Raw genomic sequence first — 23,441 nt, 5'->3', positions numbered from 1 at the left:
TGTGTGTGTGTGTGTGTGTGTGTCGCCTCCTCCAAGCCGAGCTTTGTGAATGGGGGCTCCAGGACGCCGGCTGGGAGGGACCAGGGGCCGACCCGGGTACCAGCGCCTCCTCCCGGGGGCTAGGAGAAGCCAGGCGGAGGGCGCCCCAGGCACAGTGGTCCGGAGCGACAAAAGCAAGCGACAGGGACACAGGCCGCGGAGAGATAAGGGCCGCGTCCCCAAAGGCCGAGCGGGGAGACTTAACGATCGTGTGTGGGAGGGGGAGAGGGGAAAATAATATGAATCACATCCTCCTTCCAGTCCCTTAATTTCCGATCCCGCCAAAGCTTAAATCTAGCTCTTTGGGCCACTGATTTCTCGCCGACTCCTTCGCTCGAGATGTTAGTTGCAAATTAGGCCAAGGTTTTGGCGATTACGGTACAATGCAGGCCGCGCGTGACACGCGCCGCTGGGCCTGCGCCTGGGTCCCTCCTCGCGCCGACAAATGATGAGAAAGCAGGAGAGGATGGATGGTCTGTATTGACAAGACATTTGTCGTTTTTAAAGGGGTCCACGTCCAAGAATATCCATCAGCCTGGGGGGTGGGGGAGGGAAGCGGAGATGAGGGGACGAAGTCCCAGCCGCAGCAGGTGATCGCGGCCCTGGGCGTGGCTCCGGCCCTGCTCCTGGGGCCATCTAGAACTGAAGTGTTGTTTGCAAAATAACAACAACAATACTTTTAGTGTGACTGATAATAAAAATGAGGAAGACGGAGTTGTATTTATTTAAGGTCATAAAACAAAACCCGGCTACACGGCGTTGTACGTATACTGAGGGGCGATGTCTCCGACAACTCATTCCTTTCGGCCTGGCAATTAAAAGCTTACCGAAAGAATTGTTTCTGGAAGAAAAAGGTGTCATTCCGCTGCTTCTGACTCATCTACTCTTGCTTCTCCTGCCTCGGCCTGCCCCTGAGCCCCATGCCTCCTTCCAAGCACACACACACCCTCCCTCTCTCTCTCTCTCTGTCCCATAAAAAAGAGTCCCTTTTTTATGGTTTGTTTTTAAACGACGAACCACCATCCCCTGTTCCAGGATGTTCTTATTTAACCGAAATTCCCCTGCCCTGGCGCTGACCTGGGCAGAGTGCAGTAAGGACCTGCTAACATTTGCTTCAGGCTTCAGTCTCTTCTGCTCCCGGTGGCCCAGGCCTGGACACACACCCTAGGGGGAGAACCGCAGAGGTCTCGGGTGTTTTACAGGCATTTTAGGGTGGAGGGCTGTGGCTCCAGGGCTCAGAGAGGGCAGGGGTAGCTGACCAATCCCTGGGCACGAGTAGGAGTCTTGGGGACCCTAGCTAGGTAGTGATTGGTCTGTAATAGACGAGTGTGAGAGACTGAGATGCCCACGAAGGAGACCTGATGTACCTCATGATTACCACAGCTAACATTTATTGAGTGCCTACTATGTACCAGCCATTGCGTCCATACCCCTGGAAGCCTCCAAATCTGCGGACAAACCATAGGGGCCAAGGGTAGGCCTCGGAGCAGGGAGGTCGGGATGGGGCAGGCAGGTAGTTAGGTAGGTGCGATTTGGTGGCCGGGGTAGAGGTTTCAACCCCGAAACGTATTCTCCGGGCCAGGAGAGGCGGGGCGCTGCTGGCCACCAGAAGCGGGGCCAAGGCGTCCTCCCTCCCCGCCTGCGTTCGTCTGTGGCCGGGCAGAGGGAAGGCCAAACAGGTTGCAGTGACATTCCCACTTCTTCGCACTGGAACCCCGGAGGAGAGTAGGCTGGGCAGTGAGGGCCGCGAAGGCCAGGCCCGGGCGGATGGCAAGAGCTCCGCGCACGGAGGCCAGGCTCACATCCTGGCCCCGGGGCTCGCGTCCTGCGCCTCCTCCCGCCCAGGTCGCGGCCGCACTGCTCCAGGCGAGGTGCGCCTCCCTCGCGGTGCCAGGGGGCGCTTGACCGACTCCGGGGCCTCGGCAGCCGAGAAGGGAGTCTCCGGCCTCCGAGGCCTGGTGAGCGCCCTGGGCTGCAGCAGGGCGCAGGCCGGGCGGCCCTGGGAGCACTCACGGCGCTCCCGGCTCCACCACACCCCGCGGGGTTTCTCCAGCTTGCGGTCCGAGGCCGCTCCCGAGAGCAGGAGTTTTGCTGCATTCACCGCCTCTCCCTCCCATCCCCCTAAAGCAGGGGCCGAGACTCGCCGGTGACCCCGTACCGTGCCCCGAGAGGGTGGAAAAAAGCAGGCGCTGCGCTCTGTCTGCAGACAAAAGGCCTCCGCGTTCAGGCTCCTCCAGGCTTAGCCGCGGCGCATTTCGCACCCGCCTCCACCTATGTAGAGGAGGCGGGAGCAGGTGGAAGTGTGGTTGCAGGGGTGGCTTGGCGTAGAGAGCCTTGATTGATCCCAGAAATTGGACACCTTCGAGTCCAAGGGCAGAGCCAGGGCCCGGGCATCTGCTCCAAAAAGTCCCCCAGCACTCCCTGCCAGCCCCCATCCAGATATTCTTATATAAAGGGGGCCCCTCGTTGCTAGTTTTTTTCTTTCTAGTCTCCTTGCAAATCACCTGGCAGCTAGAATACGCTCGCCCCTAATATCGACCTACGGAGGTTACTTCTTTCCCTAAAAACGACTCTGGCTTTCCTTCCTTTAGGAGACCTAAGGGAGACTTCACTGGTTTTAAGATTAAAAAAAAAAAAATCTTTAGAATCTCTCTGGGCGTGAGATGTGGTTGGAACACGGAGAGTCTCCTGCCTCCGCACACGGACTCCCTGCTGCACCTGGAAAGCTAGTCCTGCGAAGAAGAAATAGTCTTTTCCTGCAGTCTATCATTTCGGTATTACAAATAACAACCGTGGAGCGAGAAATACCCCCGGCCTAAGAATATTGATAGATGATAGTAGCGATATTCACAATCGATCCTTTAATAGGCAGACGTCATAAATCATGTTCAATTCCCTGACAGCACAGTACTTCACTTAATAATATAATTAAGATTAAAACTCGAGAGGTATTGGAGTCAGCGGGTATTGATAGCTTCAAAAATTGCATTCTGGATATGATGGTGGAAGGGAAAGGGACCTTTGGAAAATATAACCCCCTCCCCAAAATGTGAGGTCTTCCCTTTGCTCCTGTCCTGGGAGCCCCTTTGACCCTGCCTCCTCCCCCCCCCCCACACACACCTTCCGCCCTCAATCCCAGTGTTTGATAGGTGAGCTGTGAATAGGCTGGCTCTTTCCTAAAAATGTTAAGGAGAGAGATGGGGCTTGGCTTGGGTGGGTTTCCTGAATTTAGGAATCCTTTAAAGGTCCATTCCTTCAGCCTTGAATCTGGAGGGCGGAAAAAAAAAATGTTTAGGAGACCTAGGAAATGATATTGTTTGGTTCTTTCAATAGGATTAATTTCCTCGACAGTGTTTCGGAAATTACATGTAAGTCACTGAACATCTGCAGGTATATGCCAGTCCGCTGCATCCCTGCAGTTTTAACTGCCTGTGAACCTTTCCAGCACTGCTTTCCAGACCAAATCAGGCCTGAGGATGGAAACGAAAACTTCACATAAAGAGTAAAACCAGAGGGGCAGGGTCCCACGCAGGGGTGACGGTCTGCTCTTTGCTTCATGGATAAAGCTGATCGTAAGTGTGGCTAAAATTATTTCAGAGCGGAATATTAATCAAATCAATCGGAGCTGACAAATGAGAAATATTTGAAAGTCAGTGGTAATTTACAACTTTGTTATTAGTTAAGAATCGCCTGCCTTGTAGCAGTAATTAATAACATGTAGAGAGGAACCATTTGGAAATCCCCCTCCCATTCTTTTTATTTTCCTCTGTCTCTTAAGGAAGGAAAGAGAGAAAGGAAGCAAATGAGTGATCAGTAGAAACAGGAAAAACACTGAGTCGTTAGTGGGGAGAACAAAACTGGAAAATATAAAAGAAAGGGAAAAAAAAGATTAGCCCCATGGGGGGCCATCAGGAAATAAAGAAAATATAGGAGGAGGGGTAGTAAATCATAAGGGTAGTAACCATACCCCATGAGCAAGCTGGCTAAAGGTTGAATTTCAAATGGCCCAGAAACCCCATCAAAATGAACAGTGCCGCTAAAAAATCTTGAAAGTAGCTCAGCTCTGAATCAAGGCAGAGCTCAGGGCATTGTCTGTTTTGTTGTTGTTAACAATGTATTTCTTTATTGCCCAGGAGCAGACGTGTGCAGGCTCTTTCCAAATTCCATCCCTGGAGACCGGACTGGCTTTCATGTTTCTGGTGTTAACTCTCCTCTTGGTCACAGACAATCCCCTTCCCCAGTCTTACACTGATTATTAGATTGTTTCAGCCCCACCTAAACAACACACCAAAATAATGACTTGTTGAAAAACTATAAATCATTTCAGTGTCTGAGCTTGGAAAGCCACTTCAGTCAACAGGCTTGCTGTGAAAAGGTAAAGAAATTTCCACCCTTCTCCTCACTGCGGAAAAGATGCTACTTCCCGGAACTTTTATTTGTTGGATGGGGGAATTTTCTAGATTGGTTAAAATAGGATGGTGGGGGGGGGAATAACTTTGGCAAACTTTATCTGGTCTTTATTATAAGCTTCAGTCTTGTCTCATTGAGCTCAGGCTACAAAAGGTAGCTAGAGACTGAGATTTATTGGTCTCTAAATGAAAAGATTCATTTGATATAAGAGGTTAACTCAAAGTTCCTATACCGTGACTGGCTTCGGCAAATGCCTCTGTGGCGTCAGCACAAAAGCGGTTCAAAGAAATCTTAAAAACACACACAGATATAGACACACAAACACACTCGCCCACTTAAGCCGCAAATGCAATTCTCTTTTCTTTGTTGTTTCTTCTGTCATTACAAATCTCCAGCCTCTTTCTAGGTGGCTGGGATGGTTGGCTCCCCCCCATGCACACGCAGCTGAACTTTGCCATTTTGTATCTTTTGCTTTTACTAGCAGTGAATGAAAGAATAAGGGGGGGGGATAAAGTAAAAGGGGAGAAGAGAACTAATTCAAATAAAGCAGAATACGTTTGTAAATGAGGTGGAGGGGAGAGAGAGGGAGAGAGAGAGGGGGAAAGAGAGAGAGAGAGGGAGATGTGGATGGAGGAAAGGGGCTCTAGGATAAAAGTAGGCAAACTGGAAATTGATGAGATGGGTTTTCAATGATTAGAGTCTATGGATCCAATAGGACCCTGCAGAGTATATGATTGGGTAGAGGGGACCAGGAGAGAGAGAGAATATGCCAGAGACTTTAAGGAGGGAGCAGGGAGAAGACAGCAGGCAAGGACCTGAGATCCTGTGCAAGGAGAGAACTATGGAGATGCTAATGAGGGAAAATTAACCTTCGGGTTGGGTCTGTGACATAGGCCTTCCATTGAATGCCTGACCCAGGGGCTGCAAGCGGCTTCGCTCTGCACCAGCGAAATGAGATAATCGCTCTGAAACCCACCAGTCTTGGTGCAAAGGAGCTCTGAAACCCTGTCGTGGAGAGTAACTAGCAGCTCCTCCAAAGAAAAGGAAAACAAATGAAAGCAGGCAAAACCGCAACCAGGCACAGAGAGCAAACCTAGAGACATTGGGTGCATTTGTGCAACTGTGGAGCCCCCCAGGCTGGCACATTAAGAGGCAGGAGGAGCAGAGCCTGGGAAATGAGAAATATCTTCATCTCCTTTGCTCCAGTCTGTCACCAAAGGCCCCGGATAACTGGGCCTTGGTGAGGCCACACAAGGGATAAATGGATTTTATCTCCAGGAACGTGGCCACTGGGCCCGAGGATGATTGCTTTGCCAGAGAAAATATATGGGGGTGGGGTGGGGATGGTGGGGAGGAGGGCTAAAGAACAGAGAGAGAAGTTGAAGTGGACAGCCCCCAAAACAAACAAACAAAAAAGAAATTCAAAGGGAAATTTGAAAAGTGGAGTGGCTGTGGTTATACGTCACAGACGTGGAGACATTAAAACACACACGCATACACAGGGATTTTATTAAACAAACAAGCCAACAACCAAACGCACATCAAAAACACATTTGCTCCTGCTGTCATAGGGAAAGAGGGTTTGAAGTGATCCTGGGGTTCTGGTAGGGCTCCTTCCGGCCTTTATGGCTGTGGTCTCTCCCCAACCCCCAGCCTTTTCACAGAAACCCAAAAGTCACCGATGGAGCCGGAGCCTCCCAGAGGCTGGGTGGGGAGGACTCCCTGTCGGAGGCAAAGGGGTCCTGTTTCCAAGTAGAGACATCAACAAACCACAGTCTTAGTGACAGTGACAGCGCAAAATTATGTTTAATGTTGCAAGGGGGAAATGGGAAATATAAAATTAGCACAGAGAAAATGTTTCCCAGACCTTCTTTACAATTAGGGCAGTGGCATATGGATGGGCAAACGGTGAGATCGAAGGCAACCTAACGGACCCACAGCATTGGGTGGAGGCAAAGGTCCCTGCAGTCCCTGGGGGTCCTCATTCCCTGAGAGGAAAAAGAAGGCTTCTGGAGGGAGGTTAATGGCACTCTGCCCAATTGCTTCACTTGGTTTAGAACCTGTTTTTGGAGAAGAGAGGATATTCTAGACATTCCGTCCTGGTGGAGATTGACAGCTCAATGACTGGCCTGCTCAGTCCCAAAGCCACAGGGTTTTGAAATTAGTGATGAGGCTGGTGAAGGGGTGGGGGTGAGGGGTGGGCTGGAAAAAGGAAAAGGAAATGGGGGGATAGATGTGTAGTTCAAGACCCCTCCCCCATCCTTTTAGGAACCTAGGTGGCTGTAAGGAGAAGGTAAGGGGAAGTGAGAATTATTTAATAAATTAGCAAGCTCCTTTCTGGAACTTCGAAGCAGCCCTGCCTCAACTGCCCGGTAGAGATGGGCAGGGTCCTAAAGCTTTCTCCTGAGCCCTGGGATCATCATAGGCCCACCCCCACCCCTGCTCAGGACCAAGGGCAAGCAGATGCCTGCCAGACAGTGGAGGGTATTCGCCCAGAGAGAGCCAGGGAAGAGGGAATGGTGGTATTTTCAAGAAGGAAGCAGTTTCTGTTCAATGGCAGAGATTATATTCCCTAAGCTGCTTATTTAAAGAGACAGAGATAAGAAAGAGAGAGAGAGAGAGAGAGAGAGAGAGAGAGAGAATCCCCTTACCCCCATCCTGTTGTGGTTATAAAGAATATAATTTTGCCTTTGTCCAGAAACCACTGTATTATTGTGGTTATTAAACACAGTTTCCCTTCTTAGTGTCAGTCGGGGGTGGGGGAGATGAGAGAGAGGGTGAATGGAAAATTCATTTTTCAAATAACACAAATTTAAAATGAACGTATTTTTAAAAACGAAACCTGGATGGAAAGGCAGGAGATGAGAGACTGCAGGAAGAGGGAGAAAAAAGAAGGAAAACATAGAAAACAGCCTGATTCTTCAAAGACTAATCTGTGCAGAATGATTAGGAAAAACAACTTGGGGACGAAGAAAAAGCAACTGCCATTTCCATGACCTCAGGGAAAATGAGGGAGCAGCTATACCTTGAGCTTGTAGTTTTACACTTTGATTTTAGCAACAAGTATCAAAAGATCTAAACTAATTGATTGTCGAGTTCCTTGGCCCTTCTCCAAAGAGCAATATAGATTTAATTGTATGTTGCTTAAAACTCCATTTCTCGAACAGTGTGAAACATGTAATAAAAGTCATAAACCGTATCGGAGAATTTTTTCCCCCACGAGCATAAAATACCCAACTGACACTTGGAAATCTTAGCTAATAGGTATCCCTAATGGGTTAAAAAAAAAAAAGCCATCTGAGAGAGGTAGCCACATAATAAAATCTAAACTGTTAATCCATTTTACTCATTCAAAAAAGAACCTGCAGTTGCGGGAGGGATGTTTTTGCAGAGGAGGGTGTTGGGGTGAGGAGACCCCACATCAGCCATCTGACTTGTTCAAACGCGATCCATCTAAACCACGCTGCCCTAAAGGAAAGGAAGTTCTGGCCTTCCAAAAGACATCAGAAATCTCTCTAGCCTGGGAAGCGGAGCTGAAAGTTGCAGCCAAACTGCCTGGCCCGAGCTCTCCTCTCTCTCCCCGAGACTGGGAAGCCAGGCGGCGGCGGCCGTCGCTCTCCACCGGCCTCAGCCCGGCTTCTCCCGAGGGAGAGGGTGAGCTGGAGACCGGCAGGAGCTCCCCAAAGCTGCGCTACGAAATCGCCCCCTGCCCCTCCCCGGCAGCTCCCCCCCATTGTCCTCCGCTCTCCCCGACCCCCAGCGGCTGTTTCGCCTAAACCAGCCCCCGCGTCCCCCCCCCCCGGGCCCGGGGCATCTCCGGGAAGAGAAGGGTCCCAGGCACGCCTGCGCTTCGGTCCGAGATCAGCCACTGCCGCCAAGTTCGAAGCCGCCATCAAGCTGGCGGCTGCTTGCGGGCCGTGCCCCGGAGTGGCCACGCGGGCCGGCTGCAGGCGGAGATCTGTAAAAATCCACGTGAGCCGCCCCCTCCTCCTGCTGCCGGCGGCCCCTGACACGGCAGCATTGAAGCCGGCCCGGAGGTCCCCAAGGTCTCCGAGTGTGACAGTACTCAGCATAGCGGGTAGATGGCACAATTTTCTAACATTTAGAGAGAGGAACCCACGCTGGGAGCAATAAGTCCATTTAAAAGCCCTTTATTTAAAAGGAACAAAGATAACTGACAAGCGAAGTACAGAGACATCTCAATGAAATTTCCAAAGAAGAAAGAGAAATCAGAGGCCAAAGCAAATGCGAACTGGGCTTGATGGAACAGGCTAGCACTTTCCTCCCCCTCGAAAAGAAAGATAAAAGAAAGAAAGAGGTGGTGGTTACCGGGGCCGTGCGCGTTAACGATCACAGTCCAAACCAAATTCTAAAAATCCACAGCCACAAAAACTTGAAAATGGCCAGGTGGGCTTTGCTGGGGCAGGTGGGAGAGAAGCCAGATCTGTTTAGGGGGAAAGACCTGGGAGTTTTGCCCCCTGCCTTGGAGCCTACACCCATCACCTTGGATTACAGCCGCCTCTGCTTTGGGTTGGTGGGTTTCGGGGAGCCCAGGGAAGGTGGGTGTGTCAGGCACCCGCTCTGGGCACGCTGGGGCCTCTCAGAGGGCCTGGGGCCCGAGGTCTCTGTCTTGGAGCTGCCTCCTCTAGAATCCTGCCCAGGGCTGGGCTGAGGGTCCAGCGAGGATCCCACCACCTAAGATTTGGTCAAAGTCAGGGTATTCAAGAGCCCACTCGCAGACTGAATCAGCTGCCACCCCTTCAAAACCAAGAGGGTCAGGAGAGCGCCCACTGACGTCTCCCGGCTGATCCAAGACAGCCCACACTCCATCGTGTGATCTAACCCGGTCACCACCAGCTCCCCACATCCAAACCCCCGTGCTAGGTCTGCCATGCCCGCCAGGAGACCTGCAGGCCGCGAGGAGACAGAGGAGGGGGCGAGAGGCCAGGAGAGGGGCGATGCCCCTCTGGTCTTCCCTGCTCGGCACTGGCCCGGCAGAAAGGGTGAGGCGGCTAGCGCCCGCGGGGGGTCAAATGATTGTATTTGGGTGGGTGCTCGCCGACGTATTTGCTGAGTAAACCTCCCTCGCTGGGCTGAAGGCGAATCCCCGTTGATAAATCCATCATTACCGTTCGGATTCAGGGAGGCAGCCGCGCCACTAAATTCATCTTACATTTGTAGCGCTTTAATAGACATTTATTAAATGCTTTTAGAGAGAGGCATGGGGCGCGTGATTACATCCTAGTTATAGACAGAACATAAAGACCCACGTTAACACCCATTTGCAGGAAGGAAGGAAGAGGTGGGGAGGGGGTAGTAAGGCAGAGGGATAAATCGAGGAGAGGCGAGGAGAGATGGGGCGGGCAGGGGCACGGAGCCTGGGCGTTATTAGCAAAGGCTGCCTGGCAGGGAGCAAGGCAAGAGCCGCAGGAAGTCGCAGGCGGCAGAGCGGAGAAGTCCCCGCTCGCTTGGCAGTTCCCTGGGCTTCCCCTTCCCTGGCGCCCCCCTCCCACAAGCACTTGGCAGCGTGGGGGGCTCCTTTTCTCTCTACAAGGGCACAAGGGACATTTGCACTGCCTCCGTCGACCCCCTTCTGTCCCCACTCCTCCTCACGCCTCCTTTACTTTATTCCAGGCCTCTCCAACTGAGACTGCTTGGAGCAGCCAAACTAGGGGGAGAGGAGCCTCCGCACTTCAGAACCCCCAGAGTTCCTTTAAAGCATCCTCTCATCCCCCCGAAACAGTTAGCCAGACAGCTGAGCCAGGCTTCCTTCAGCACAAAGCAGTCCCAATGGCTACAGGGCACGATAGCCCCGCTGCTCCAAGGGTTCCTTGGCCTGACTTAGTCATGCCCATGGATCCCTCCTCCTTCCCCCACCAGGAGGGCGCCAGGCCACCTTTGCACCTCGACCATCTCGTGCCTGGGGTCCTGCCCCAGACTTGCCCTGCATCCCTCGACCTCAATCTCAGAACCTGGGCCTGCAGGAAGGCCTGGGCCTCCAAAGGGTCCAACGCCTTCCTGAGCGCCCCCAAGGCCTCATCTAAAGGCCCAGTCGCCAAGCTCGTCAGTTCTGCGCGCGCCCTCGCTCCCCTGGGACGCAGCCACCGACCTGGGCCAGGAAGGCAGCGGTCAGGACTCCGGGCCCTCCCTGGCTCTTGGTAAGGAACACTTCCGCTATCTCAAAGTTGCCGTAAGAAAATAAATACAAGTGACACTGTGCTGGCCAAAGCTCATTAGTTCGTTGTCCAGGGCTAATAAAGGAACAGAAGCGCAAATTATAGAGTTCAGCTCCAACACACGCTCTGTCACCCGAGATCAGCGTACCACGAGCTTGATTCCAATTGCTCCGAACTTGCTGAGCAGTTTGGCCCCCCACCCCCTCCTCACGAGCAGGAGGTTGGTGGAAAAATATAGTTCCAAAGGGGGTAATGATCAAGCTTTTCCTCTCGGAAGCCTGCGCCACCTCATTTCCCATCAGTAATCCCAATAAAATTAACGTCGTGGCTGCAATTGAAAAGAGGAGGGCCCGCGACACTCCTGAAAAAACACACTCTCCCCCAGCAAAAGGTAAAAAGCAAAACGGCCCTTTGTTCAGCTAATTAACGAAGGCCCAACTCCGAAAGCAGATGTGTTTGCTTAGCTAATCACAAGCATGTTTCTTTCAAGGAACGTCATTTCGAGGGGGCCGCTCCGGGGGATGGGAAAGGGGGACACAGCACCCCCCCAGGCCCTCTCTGCCTCAGGGGTCTCTCACCCCAGACTAAGATCCAGAGGCTGAAACCAGGCAGCCCATCTCTCACACCTTTCTCCCCCTTGGCCCTACCCCAGAGGCCCAATAGGCACCTCAGAGCTCGACGGAATGCCAGGCCTGCAAGACGCGAGGGGGAAAAAAATAATAAAAGTTTTAATGACACAGATGCCATATTAAATGAGGCAGTTTTACAATTCACTTTGAATAGGACGCTAACTTATTACAAGTGTGTTATCAGAAGGACGATAAGATTTATAACTCTGAGAGTCAGCTTTTCGCCTTAATGACAATGGATGTTAAGGGGAGGAAATCTGTTCTCTATTAGAGAAGATGAGAGTCCCTTCCCTGTTTTCGGGCCCTTACAGATGGGTCCAGGAGAGCAGATACTAAGCCCCTTTGTGTCTCCTTATGAAAAATTCTCTCTTTCCCCTTTGGCTATGAAAACGGGTCTCTTTGCTGGGTGAGCACCTCGCTCAGCTTTTGAGCTTGAGAGAGGGCAAAAGAGAGAGAGAGAGCGGACAGGAGACAGGGATGGGGGATGGAGGTGAGGGGGTGGGGGCGGTTCTCAGCCCTCGGTTCTTGCAGCAAAAATATTTCCCCGTCTTTCTTTGCCATACAAAAGATGGCTTTCCCCTAAACCAACACAGTAAGCAAACTTTAAAAAACTGGGGTCCTATTACAAACCAACGCCCAGCACTAACTGCTTTAAAATTACTGCATAATTAGATTTAGTTGAATTTCACCATTAATTAGGCAGCCGCACTGCAGGGAGCCTTTGAAATCTGAGAAAATGGGAAAAATCATCTGAAGCACGTTTTTAAAACCCAACTTCAATAAATCTTGACGAGGCCCGGAATTCAGAGACTACCTCGCTTCCCTCCCAGGCGGCTGAGGGTAGGGGTCTCCAGGCCCGGGCAGGGGCTGGAATTGGACGTAAGGGGCGAGTCCCTCATCCGCTAAGAGCTCGGCCCGGGCCAATCCACTGTCTCTCCAGAGGCCCTCTGAAGACCCTCTCTGGGAGGCCAAGTCTGTCCGACGGCCGGCCTCGCCCACTCAAACCTATTAAAGAAAGGGGATCCTCCGCTGCGGGCGCGCTCCTGCCAGGGGCGCCGTCCACGCAGGCTCACACATTTCTAGGGCCTGCGACCACCCGCCCGGAACCCGCCCTCCGCCCGGAAAGCCACCTTTGCTGTAACTTTGACAGGCAAGCAGCAAGTTCTGCCTACGCCCGGCGGGGTTCACAGCCCAGCCTCCACCCCCCAGCTGGACCCGGCCCGCACAAACCCCGGCGCAGCCCCTGCATTAATGAGCGTGAGCACTGACCAGGTCTGTAAATACTGGCCTCTCCCCCTCCCCCTATACCATTCAAACATTTAAGATGCTTTGAGGAGACAGACTTTTGCTTTTTTTAATTTGGCTCCTGTAGGAAGGGGAGACATGAAATAAACTCTCCTAATTATAAGGGGGGGGAGGCAAGAGAGAGAAGGGGGTACTGCGTTACCAGTATTTTCCCTACGAATTCTGCTTTAATTACAGAATAATCGAGGACCGCACTCACTCACCAGCAAGAGTTTAAAAGAAGGTTTTCTGCCTGCAGATGGAATGGCCTTTAGCGCCCCCCCCCTTTTTTTCTTTTTGGTAACCAATGTGTTTTCTATTACCCGGCCCTGCCGTGCCTGGCAGCCCGGCGCTCGCGGTGCAATGGGAGACGCCATGTTGGCTCAGCTCATAGGACCAAGTCAAAAGCGAGCTTCGAGGCAGAGTTTCACACGCTCGAGCTCCCCCTGACCGCCCCCCGCCCCCGCCCCCCTCCTGTCGCCGCTCCGTGCACATCCAGGGAGTGCAGCTCCGCGCGCCCGGCACCCCGGACTTTCCGGGGGCGCTGGCGGAATTCCGCCGCACGTAAGTGGGGGGCGGGGGCTGGGGGGCAGGCACTTTTCCGCAGCTGCTGCCAACTCCAGGCCCCCGTCCCTGCAAGCCGGCCGGATGCGAACGCAGCCGTCTCCGCGGAACCAGCCCCGGACGTCGCCCGCTAACTTTGAGTCCCAGCCCCTCGCGGCCCGGAGAGAACTAATGCAGAAAGGCCGAGGCAGGGCGACTTCGAGCAGAGCGAACGGGCTACATTCCTCCCCCCACACACACACCCCCAGCTCAGTCTTCCCCCAGGTTTGTTTGAAAGTGGCGAGAAGCAGCGATCGCCCCTCTCTCTCTCCTCGGACTATTGTTGCATTTCGCGTCTAACTGGGTTCTCTCACACCCCCGAGCGCCAAGAGGAGGGAGGGGGAGCGGGTTGGGAAAAGAAATAAAGCGAGCTCAGATCAGATGGAAAAAAAAAAAAAAAACCCAGCAAGGAAAAAGAGACACTTAAAGGGAAAGAGTCGCCATGTTTAGCAGCTTTTTTAAAGATCTCGTCAATTTCACACAGAACGCACTCGCTCGGTCCCAGCCCTCGTCTTTTGTCCAGTTCAGTTGCAGCAAAGATCTTTTGTTCTAACTCAGCGTGAAAAGAAAAACTTTCTTTAAATGCAATAAACTTAAACCAAACTCAAGACTCTAAACAGATCCTCCTCCGGCCACTCTAAACATATACAAGAGGTTTTGTTTTAACCGTTTGAAAAATTTTGGGTCCTGTTTTTCTGCCTTGCAGACCCCAAGCTCATTGCTGAAACTCAGAGAGAGTGAGAGAGATTTCCAATGACTAGAACACATGCTTAAAGCATAATAAAACAGGGACTGTCTTTTGCTTTGAAAATCATAAATTATAATTTAATGCCAATAATTTACAACAAATGGCTGTTTACAATAAACTAACACAAAACAAACAAGGAAAAGGGCCTGTGTTTTACTTATTAGAGAAACTTCACACACTCACATGGATAGCACTTGCAAGAGGAGAAAATAAACAACAACCAACAAACCTCGAGCTAAAGGTCAGCGATATTCTGCCCTAAGAACATACTCATTTATGTATGTATATATCTACAGAAAGAAGCTGGGGGTCAGATGGGAGGACTCTGCTCAAATTCACAAATCGGACAGATTTTTCTGGTCTACATGTATTGACTGGAACTGAGTATCAAAGTTTAATACACTTTACAAAATGATCCCTTTTCTTCCACCTCCCCTACCCACCCGCTTTTAAAATTAAACCACAGCATAGTGAAGTATGGTGTGGGGGGGGTGCTGGAAAGCCTCAATAAGAACAAAATTGCAAACTCCCACACACTGAGCTTCCTTCAAACCAGGAAAAGAGAAAAAGGAAAAAAAAAAAAAAAACCACCTCCAAAACAAAATAGTCACTACTTCCAAATCAGCACACCCTGTAAAGTTTCCTTCCTTCTTTCTTTCTCTTCTTTTTCTTAATTTGGCTTCTAAGGACAAAGGATCCCAAGAGCAGTACAGATTGTATCTACACAATCCGAAATGTCAAAATGTCGATGTGTTTTTATGTACATAACTCCAGTGGAAAAGACTCCCTTGACCTGTGGTCATGCTCCCACAGAATGAACGTAAAGGGGGGAGGGGAAAGGCAGGCCAACCGCAAGTTATCATATATACACTAAAAACAGACCCTTTAGCGCTCTAAGCTCTATCACTGAATTTGAAATCCTCTCAACAACCAAGCTAGATGAGAACCACAGAGTATTTTTAAAAATCACACCTACTTAAGGAAAAACTCACTGCAAACAACTGCCCTCTATTTACAATGCTGTGATTAGCTTGCTAGAACTGTCTTTTGCTTAACTGTCAGAAATGTACAAAACAGTATTTTTTTTCTGATCATAAAATAGATACTGATCTCAAGATTTCTAATACTTTCCACAATACCTTCCCTAAGCAGGCACTTAAGTGTGACAAATATAAGGGCCTTTTTTTTTTCCTGAAAATCCATTTTTAATTAAAAGGAGGATTAGGTGAATGGGGGTGGTTTACTATATCAGTATGGCACTTCCTAAACCATAGATAAACCATTAACTTCAGCTTCTCTTCCCCCCCACATACCCAAATTAAACAGGCAAATACACTAGTCCACCTTTGAACAAACTGACTGAGGGGAGTAAACAAATGGACCCCCGGCCCGGCTCAGCGAGAGCTCACAGGGGCTCTACTCGATGAGAAAGACAGTGAGTGGGGACAGCCAAACAGATTTCAGATATCAAATAATATTTTAATTTCTGAATACTTTCAATTTTCCTTGGAATATAACACACAAAGACTCGACCAAACAGTTCAGTTATTATAACTTTTACAGTATACAGAAATGTTGCACTTAAAAAAAAACCCTTCAGTTTTTTTTAAAACACAAACTGTAAACTCTAAGATACTGATCAATCACGTTACCTATAAGTGCCAACAGTGTTATTTTGTCATGCTGATTTCAATGGTATTTTTTAAAAAGGGAAAATATCAACAATTATAATACAAAGGGTTTGCAAATATACAAACAGATATAGGATTTTCGTAACAATTCAAGAACTAAGCGGGACCCAATTCAAATTACAAAAGTTCACTTTTTATTCAAAACCTCAGCATGTGTCTTGGACACATTCCTTGGCTGCCAATAAATTCCACAGTTCATTCTCTTTCTTAAAATATTTTTAAAAAGCTAGGTTTGTCATGGTGTCTTTTTTGGGGGGGGCAGGGTAGGGGAAGTTAAATGTTGTATGTGGTTCCTCCAGTTCTCAAATTAAGAGTGCTCAACTTCACCTAAAATTTTTGATCACCACTTGTAAGTGCGTTTCCATCATCTTTGAGTTGCCTTTTAAAGTTTTATGTCTTCCTATGATATTTTCATGGACTCAGTTTTAATTCTTGCAGAACATATATTTTAAGGATACACAGTTTTTAAGAAGCCAAGATTATATCAAAACTTATTATAGAACCACAGAATAAACTGGTTTGGAACCAGAAAAGTACAAAAAAGAACAGCTAGAGGTACATAGACACAGGACAATTAATAATTTGGAAAAAAAAAAAAGACTTACTTTCTCCATTCTGCTAATTTTCTCCCAATCTCCTTAAATGCACTTTTAGCAATATTTTTCAAAAATTTACCAAAAAAAGAAAAAGACTAATTTCCTTTTTATACAAAAATGATAAGTAGCAAGTTGTTCTGACCGACACAGGAGTTTTTTTTTTTTAATGCATTCTGTAAAAGTTCATTTGACAGTCTTTTTTTTTTTTGAAATTCACAGTCCATGAAATTCTTCCCCTCTCTTCTTTTAGCAAACTTGTAACATCCTTTTATATCCTTTCTTAACAGAAGGAATTTAAGCAAACAAACCAGTCTTTTGCCTTTTCTTTCTCTCTGTTTCACTCCCCCTTCTTATTTTGATTTATTATTTATTGAATTGCCATATACGGCCAGTTAAAACTGCTGCCGGACAGTAACATATCCCGGATGAGGGTTTCGATGGGGGTTTTACCTACCAAACGGACGAAAAACAATTGCTCTATGACTGAGGAGGAGACCGTGCGGAGGGAAGGGAGGCGAAGCAAAAGCTTTCCGAATCGCGTTGGTTGGTTGGGGTACTGGCTCCTAACGTATTCTTCCAAAGCACACTGGGACTTTTCCTGCAAGCTTTCCACATGGGCTACATCAGAGAGACCACAGGCATCTGGAAGAAAGTTTAAATTAAAAAAAAAAAAAAAGGAGAAGGAGAAGGAGAAGAAGAATTCAGTCATCAGATTAAGAGGTTTGAAATGGGTCACATGAGGTCTGTGTACAGGGCTCTGTCAAACTGCCCCAACCGGAGTTGGAGCAAATGCCTCTGTACTGAAAACTTGGGCGGAGGGGAGTTGGGTGGGGGGAGGAGAGCACGAGATGATCCTGGGGTAGTTGCTTTAAAGTCAAACACAGCTCAGTGCACTGCAGGCTTTCACTGTCCCAGTCCTCAGGCTTGGTCACTGGGAGGCCCAAGCAAAGTGCATCGGGTGAAATCTGGCTCAAGTCAGTAAACAGACAGACAAACAGATGAAACGAAAACTGCCAGGGCTCCTCCCCCCTCCTCCTCTGTAAATAATAGTTTGGCTTATAATTATATAGTGGGGGGGGAGGGCAACAACCTGGCCCAGCCTCTAGAAATGGCGTCCACGACCCAGCCTCAGATTCTCCCCAAAGAGGGCGACTCATTTTTCTCCAGTCTTTGAAACTGATTTAAGTGGCCCTTTAAAACTGATCTTGTCAGTATAGCCCTATTGAAGGGCAGCCATGCAAACTGTGATCTCTCTGTTCATTTGAGCTGTTTCTTTTCCCCCTTTTCTTCTCTCTCCCTTTTTCTCCTATCCCCCTTTATTTATTTATTTATTTTTTTTAGACCCAGGTCCCTCCAAGAAGAAACCCCTCCCTGTTATCTTCAGGAAAACACTTTTCTCTTTCGGATATGTGAAAATACAATAAATGCCTTTCAAATGAGAGGCTTCTCAGTGAAGGCAGTGCAGGTTGTGACCTGACCTTTTTAGGCTCCCCAGACAAGACTGGGGCTAACACATGCATATTGTGAATCCTTAAAACAGATATTTGAAAACAGCCGCCACTACCTCCACCCCAAGAACCAGAACACACATGCAATTTCCTCATGTGTGTATCTAAGATTCCTCATGCAGAGAGAATGCATAGGTGTCTGTGGTCAGGAATTAAAAGATCTGTTTGCATAGGACTCCCTCCCTCTGCATTGGTACACTGTGTGTCTCCCTATGAATCAGATAAGAGGGACCTTTATCTCTTTGTGAGGAGATTTGCATTCTCCACACAGGCCTCTACATTTTGCAAATAGTAATAAATTAAACTGTTACGACAGTATCAGGCATTTCTTTCCTTGAAAGACCAAGGGTAAGGCGAAGAGCGAACAATGATATCGAGAAATTAGCAACACCCCCATCGTCTGGGATCGTGGGCTGGGTGTAGCAGGGTTGTGGCATGGGGGTGAAGGTGGCTGTGGGGTAGGGGACTATCCTGCCTGTCTATTTGCATCAGGCAAATGTTCTAGTTATGACAGTTCCCCTGAGAAAAATACTCCAGATCCAAGCCTCTCTCCATACAGCTCTTCCTTGCCCAGACACTGCCCTTTAATTGATTACCTAAGGACTTTCAAAGGCAGAATTTGGGGTGGCTGTTGGGGGGAGTTATGTGTGAAAAACAGCAATGTATAACAGACAGTGGGTTAAGGACTCAGAACCTGCAATCGATTGAGCTAATGACTTGGGTCCCTAGATTTCTTTCAAACAATAAGGAAGAGATTGTGGGTCTTTTTGTCTGCCACAGAACTACTCAGCTCTCCTAGCGTCCTGACTACAAGCTGTAAAAACTGCAGTTTCTAGGTTCCAAGCCCTACCAACACCCAAATGTTTGTTATTCTGAATTGGGAACCCCTCTCCCCTCTCAGCCATGACAAAGGGATCAGCTGACAACTCAGACCAAGAATGTGTAGGGGGTGATTTCCACCCACCTGGGATAGGCTGAACTCAGCCTGGAGGCAGCCAAAAGGCTCAGGTGTGGCCCAAAGTGGAAAGCCAGGCACCTTCAAAAATCATTTGGCCTCAAGAGTTAATTAATATTAGATCTATTACTCACACAGGTTAAACTACATACAAACTAATTAGATTTCATAATGCAGTCAATGATGGTTTTATATCTCTGGCAACATTCATATCCAGCCCAAGTTGGCATACACTTTGGGTTGTTTGAGAGCTGCCTTAAGTGTTTGCCTGGGCAGAGGAAGCAGGAGGCCAGAATCTTGCACTCCTTGCAGACACTCTGGACAGTTATGATGGCCCCTTTCTTCCTCTTGCCCCTTCCTGACAGCTCTTCCTCCTCTCCTGGCAGTCTGCATTGTTTTAATAAGAATATGATTTTGAAAATTGCTGCCCTCAGGTTGGATTTGCCTGGAGCTCCAGCTCCTACTGAGTTAGCAGACAAACTTTTCCCCTGCAGGGGCAAAGTTTCCCCTGCAGAGATGATGCCAGGACAGCTCCAGTGCCCAGAGGCATCTCCTCGAGGCTCAGCCAGGGTGACAGAGAGAGAGCCATGGGGTAGGGGAGATTGCACAGGCTCAGCTGGCCCAGAAGGCCTCTGCTAAGGAACATACATCCCCAGTCTGGCAGGCTGGAGAGGCATTTTCCCATGGCCCATCCTGCAAGCCTGTGTTTGAAGTAACCTTCCTCAAGTCCAGCCTTCCTCTCCTGTCCCCTGGACAGGCCTGGTGAGGCTGAGCGCCTATACAAAGTTCCCACTCCAAGTTTGCACTCAACAGTTTGGCTTTCCAAGGGGGAGGCTGGGCTCCCTCTGGGGACTCCCAAGTTCTCTGGGCCCTAACTCTGAGCTAGGAGTCCTTGGGCATGAGAGGGCAGGGCTCCTTCCTACCTGAGGTGAACAGGACTATGGCCTTGAGACAGCTGTATTCGGCGGAGTCGACGTGCAGCGCTTTCAGCTTCTCCACTTGCTCTTGGAAGATCCGTATGTGGTCCATAAAGGCGACCACTCGGTCGGCAGACATGGGTGAGGCGTGTAGGCCGGCGGCGGCCAGGAGTGGGGCGACGTGGAGGGGCATGGAGCACTGTGCCGCATTCAGCACGAACAGCTCGCTCCAGGTGAGGCGAAGCAGGGCCACCTGGTCGGTGATCTGCAGGTCGGGGAAGAAGGGGATGTTCCGGGCCCACTCGACGGCGCTGAAGAGCATCCGCGCGGCCAGTTCGCAAATGTTCTCGATGCCCATGATGTTGTTGGGCTGCATGCACTGGCTGCCGAAGCGCGACGTGGGATAGGGCTCGGCGCGCAGCAGCAGAGAAATATATCCGGACAGGTACGAGTGGCAGTTGAGAGGGTCCCCGTTGGTCAGCGCAAACTGCCCGTGGGTTGGCTGGGTGGGCGGCATCCTGCCCCTCTGCACCGCTGCGGGGAGGAAAGGAGACACCCCGCAGTTAATGAACAGCCTCTGTCCCCAGCTCCCCCAGCGGGGTCTGCCCCAGCCCGACCCCCACCTGACCCAGACCCCGCACCGCGCCAGAACAGGCAGGCCTGCCCCTCTCGCCAACGCGCCAGGGCCACAGACCTGGAAGTCGCCGGGAGCCCGGCAGCACTCCTCTCAAACCACCACCCAGGCAGGCTCTGGCGGCCAGAGCGGCACACTTGCCTCCGAGGCCCGCTCGGGGCTGGGCCGCCGAGGACCCGGAATTGACCACTTTGCCTCGGGGTCCCCGGCACTGTGGGCGGGATATAGCATTCTGGGGGCATCTTTCTTCTTTACTGCTAAACAGCTGATATTTCTTATTGATTGGAGGAGAGGGAGCGGGAGGGGCGAGTCTGGGGGGGAGGGTGAGACGCTTTTGCAAAAAGACACAAGGGTTCACCCCAGACGGCCTGCGGCCACCCTAGAACAACTCTCCCCCAAACCCGGCAGCCCCAGCCCTAGCCCGGCGGGGAACCCCCGGTGAGAGACGAGCGGAAAGCCGAGGTCTGGCGGCAGCCTAATCAGTGTGCTCGAAGAAAGAGAGACGGAGGGAGAGGGCGGAGAGAGAGGCCGGCCGAGGCGAGAGGAAGCCGGGGAGAGGCGGGGAGCAGGCGGCCGGCGCCGGCGCAGCCCGGGTAGGGCCTGAGAGGGCCGGGGAAAGCTGGCGAGGCTCGGGCTCGGGCTGTTATCTGACGCCGGACCGGGAGAGTCGCTCTCGCAGAAACACAAAGAAAGCCCGGCGTTCGCTCGCCCTAGCCCGGAGCCCGCGCCCGGCGCCGAGCGCGCCATTGGCCGAGCACGGCTCGCGGCGCTCGGCTAATTTTATATCACAAAGACCCAACTCGCGCAGAGCGAAAGCAGCCGCCGAGGGCCTCTTGCCCACCCTTCCCTGCTCCCTATCGCGCTCTCCTCCTTTCAAAAGTGAAAGGAAAAAAGAAAACAGAGGTATTTTTTTTTTTTTTAGCAGAATGTTAATCCACGGAGGGTCACATGAGCGCTGCCCGGGCAGCAGCGTTAATACGGCGAAGTGCATAAAATTGCCATTTGTAATTTGAACCTCCTGTACAAAAGTACAATCTCAGGTTGGTTTTTTTTTTTTTTTGAGAAGGTGGGGGCTGGGGAGAGGGGTGGGGAGGAGGGACATATGTTGAACATGCAGGAAAAACAAGGGGAGAGAGAGAGAGAGAAATCGAGAGGAAAGGCAGAGAAGTAAACCAGGCTTTAAAACAACAACAGACAACACCCCATCCCTCGCAGAAAGGCGAACTCGAATGAACTCGCAATCAATGCAAAGAAAATGAAACAGCCCGAAGATAAAGTAGAGGAGGAAATCAGTCGGCCAAAGCATGCGGATTTGGGGGTCTGGGTTCCAGCGCAGAACTTGCTTCTAGTATAAAACCCCTTTCAGCTGCAATACGAAGAGAAGAGCTTGGGGCTTCTGCGTCCTTACCCAGAGCAGGCTAGCCAAACGCACCCAGGGCCCCGGGACCCCAGGCGGGGGGGGGGGGAATGAGAGGCCGATACCTTCCCGTCTCATGCCCACTTTGAGGCACTTTTTGAGGCGGCAGTACTGGCACTGGTTGCGGTGGTGCTGGTCGATGGGACAGTTCCGGTTGGCGCGGCACGTGTAGCTCAGGTTCCTCCGCACGCTGCGCTTGAAGAAGCTCTTGCAGCCCTCGCACGTGAACTGGCCGTAGTGCTTGCCGCTCGACTTGTCCCCGCACACCACGCACTCGATGTGCTGCTGCTGCTGCTGCTTGTCGCCGCCCGGGCCGCCGGGGCCACCCTGGCCACCCGCCGCCGTCTGGGCCGGCGTGCTGGCCGGGCCCCCTTGGCCCGGCGTCTGTGGCGTGTGCGGGGCGCCGGGCGGCGGGCCGGGCACAGGCGGCGCCTGCGAGGCCTGGCTGCCCTGCGAGCCGGGCACCTCGTCCTGGGGGTCGCGCCACGTGCTGACTACCATTGCCATATCTATGGGGGCCGCGTCCGGACTTCCTGCTCCCCTGGCTGCGGGCGACGGCGGCTCCCGGGTCTCGGCGCGCCGCCTTTTGTGTGTGCGAGGGTGCGAGAGGGCGCGGGAGGGCGCCCCGGGTAGCTCGGGGGCTGGTTGGTTGAGGTTGATTAGTTTTTCCTTTTTTGTTTCTGCTTTTGCAAAGTTTTGTCGATTGCTTGTCTGGCCCGGTGTGTTTGTTTTGTTTGTTTCCCTCGGCTCAGCTTTGTTGGTTTCGGGGGGCTTTCCGCCCGGAGGGGAGGGGAAGGGGCCAGGGGAGAGAGAGTGGGAGCAGAACGTGGAGAGAGAGGGAGGGGAGGGAGAGCTGCAAGTCGATTGTCTGGCTTCAAGACAGAAGTAGGAGGCAAAAAAAAAAAAAAATCTCTCCAAAGATCTCGCTCGCTCTCACTCTCTCCCTCCCTCTCTCGTTCACTCTCTCGCTCTCAGAGCTGGTGTGCCGAGGAGTTGGAGTAGGAGGAGGAAGAGGAGGAGGAAGAGGAGGAGGAGGAGAGGCGACTGTCCGGGGGCCAAGTCCAGGGCAGCCCACAGTCAGCCATTCAGGAAAGCCATCGAAATCAGGAGGACTGGGAGAGCGGAGGCGCCGGTCGCGGGCGCGCCCAGAGAGCCGGGCAGGCCGGGGCGGAGGCCGGCGGCCCGCGGAGTGGCCGGAGCGCTTCCCGGGTCCGGGGGAATCAGCATGAAAGTGGTCCGCGTCGGGCGCTGCTCGGCGTCGTCCTGGCGCTGGGCCGCCGCCGCCGNCGGCGGGGGAGAAATGATAAAAGAGAGAGAGGAGGGCAGATCACCACCTAGAAGCACATCCTTCGTGCGCGGAGGGGGGAGAAAAAGACGGAGAGAAAGAATGAAAGAAGGGAAAAAAGGCAGCACGGCACCCGGAGAAAGGAGGCAACTCGGGGAGAGGAGGAGGAGGAGAAGAAAACACACACGCGCGCACGCACACACACACCGCGGAGAGAAAAGAACAGAGAATCAAAGTGATCAAATATGCTAAAAAGGGGGGCGCGGGAGGGAATGCGATTTATAGGCGCCGGGGCTGGCAGAAGTGGCTTCTCCGCGATCAGCTCACTGAGCTCTCTATATAGTGAACTTTGACACGACTGCTGCAACTTAGCGCACGTTGCCATGGTGACGGCGCGCCTTATAAGGCAGCAGCCGGGGTTGGCCTGGCCAGGCGCGCGCGCGCCGCCCCCTCGTCGTCATTGGCCGGAGCGCGGCGGCCCCGCCATGGCGGCCGCGGGCTCAGCCCGGTCCTAGCGCGAGCGGCGTCGCGACCGCGGCGCGGGGAGCG

The 23,441-nt window shown here is 51.5% G+C and overlaps 1 protein-coding gene across 3 annotated transcripts in view; it reads right to left on the bottom strand.

The window, feature by feature from the left end:
* Nucleotides 1-16,316: 16,316 nt before the first annotated feature.
* Nucleotides 16,317-23,441, bottom strand: part of NR2F2 (nuclear receptor subfamily 2 group F member 2) — an 11,609-nt gene continuing 4,484 nt past the window's right edge. The window contains exons 1-3 of one of the 3 annotated variants that reach the window (XM_019804770.2): nucleotides 21,673-22,892; nucleotides 19,563-20,090; nucleotides 16,317-16,818 (exon numbers count right to left, since the gene is read on the bottom strand). In XM_019804770.2, coding sequence (XP_019660329.2) covers nucleotides 16,544-16,818; nucleotides 19,563-20,090; nucleotides 21,673-22,114 — 1,245 coding nt within the window. In that variant the 5' untranslated portion in view covers nucleotides 22,115-22,892 and the 3' untranslated portion in view covers nucleotides 16,317-16,543. Of the gene's footprint in view, nucleotides 16,819-19,562; nucleotides 20,091-20,250; nucleotides 20,531-21,672; nucleotides 22,893-23,441 lie in introns of those variants that run through there. The other 2 variants (XM_034667915.1, XM_019804771.2) reach the window with 2 other exon arrangements.

The sequence above is a fragment of the Ailuropoda melanoleuca genome, chromosome 9 (assembly GCF_002007445.2).
Source record: "Ailuropoda melanoleuca isolate Jingjing chromosome 9, ASM200744v2, whole genome shotgun sequence".
Taxonomy (NCBI): domain Eukaryota; kingdom Metazoa; phylum Chordata; class Mammalia; order Carnivora; family Ursidae; genus Ailuropoda; species Ailuropoda melanoleuca.
The sequence above is the reverse complement of the archived record's forward strand: the minus strand, read 5'-3'. Positions and strand labels throughout refer to the sequence as shown.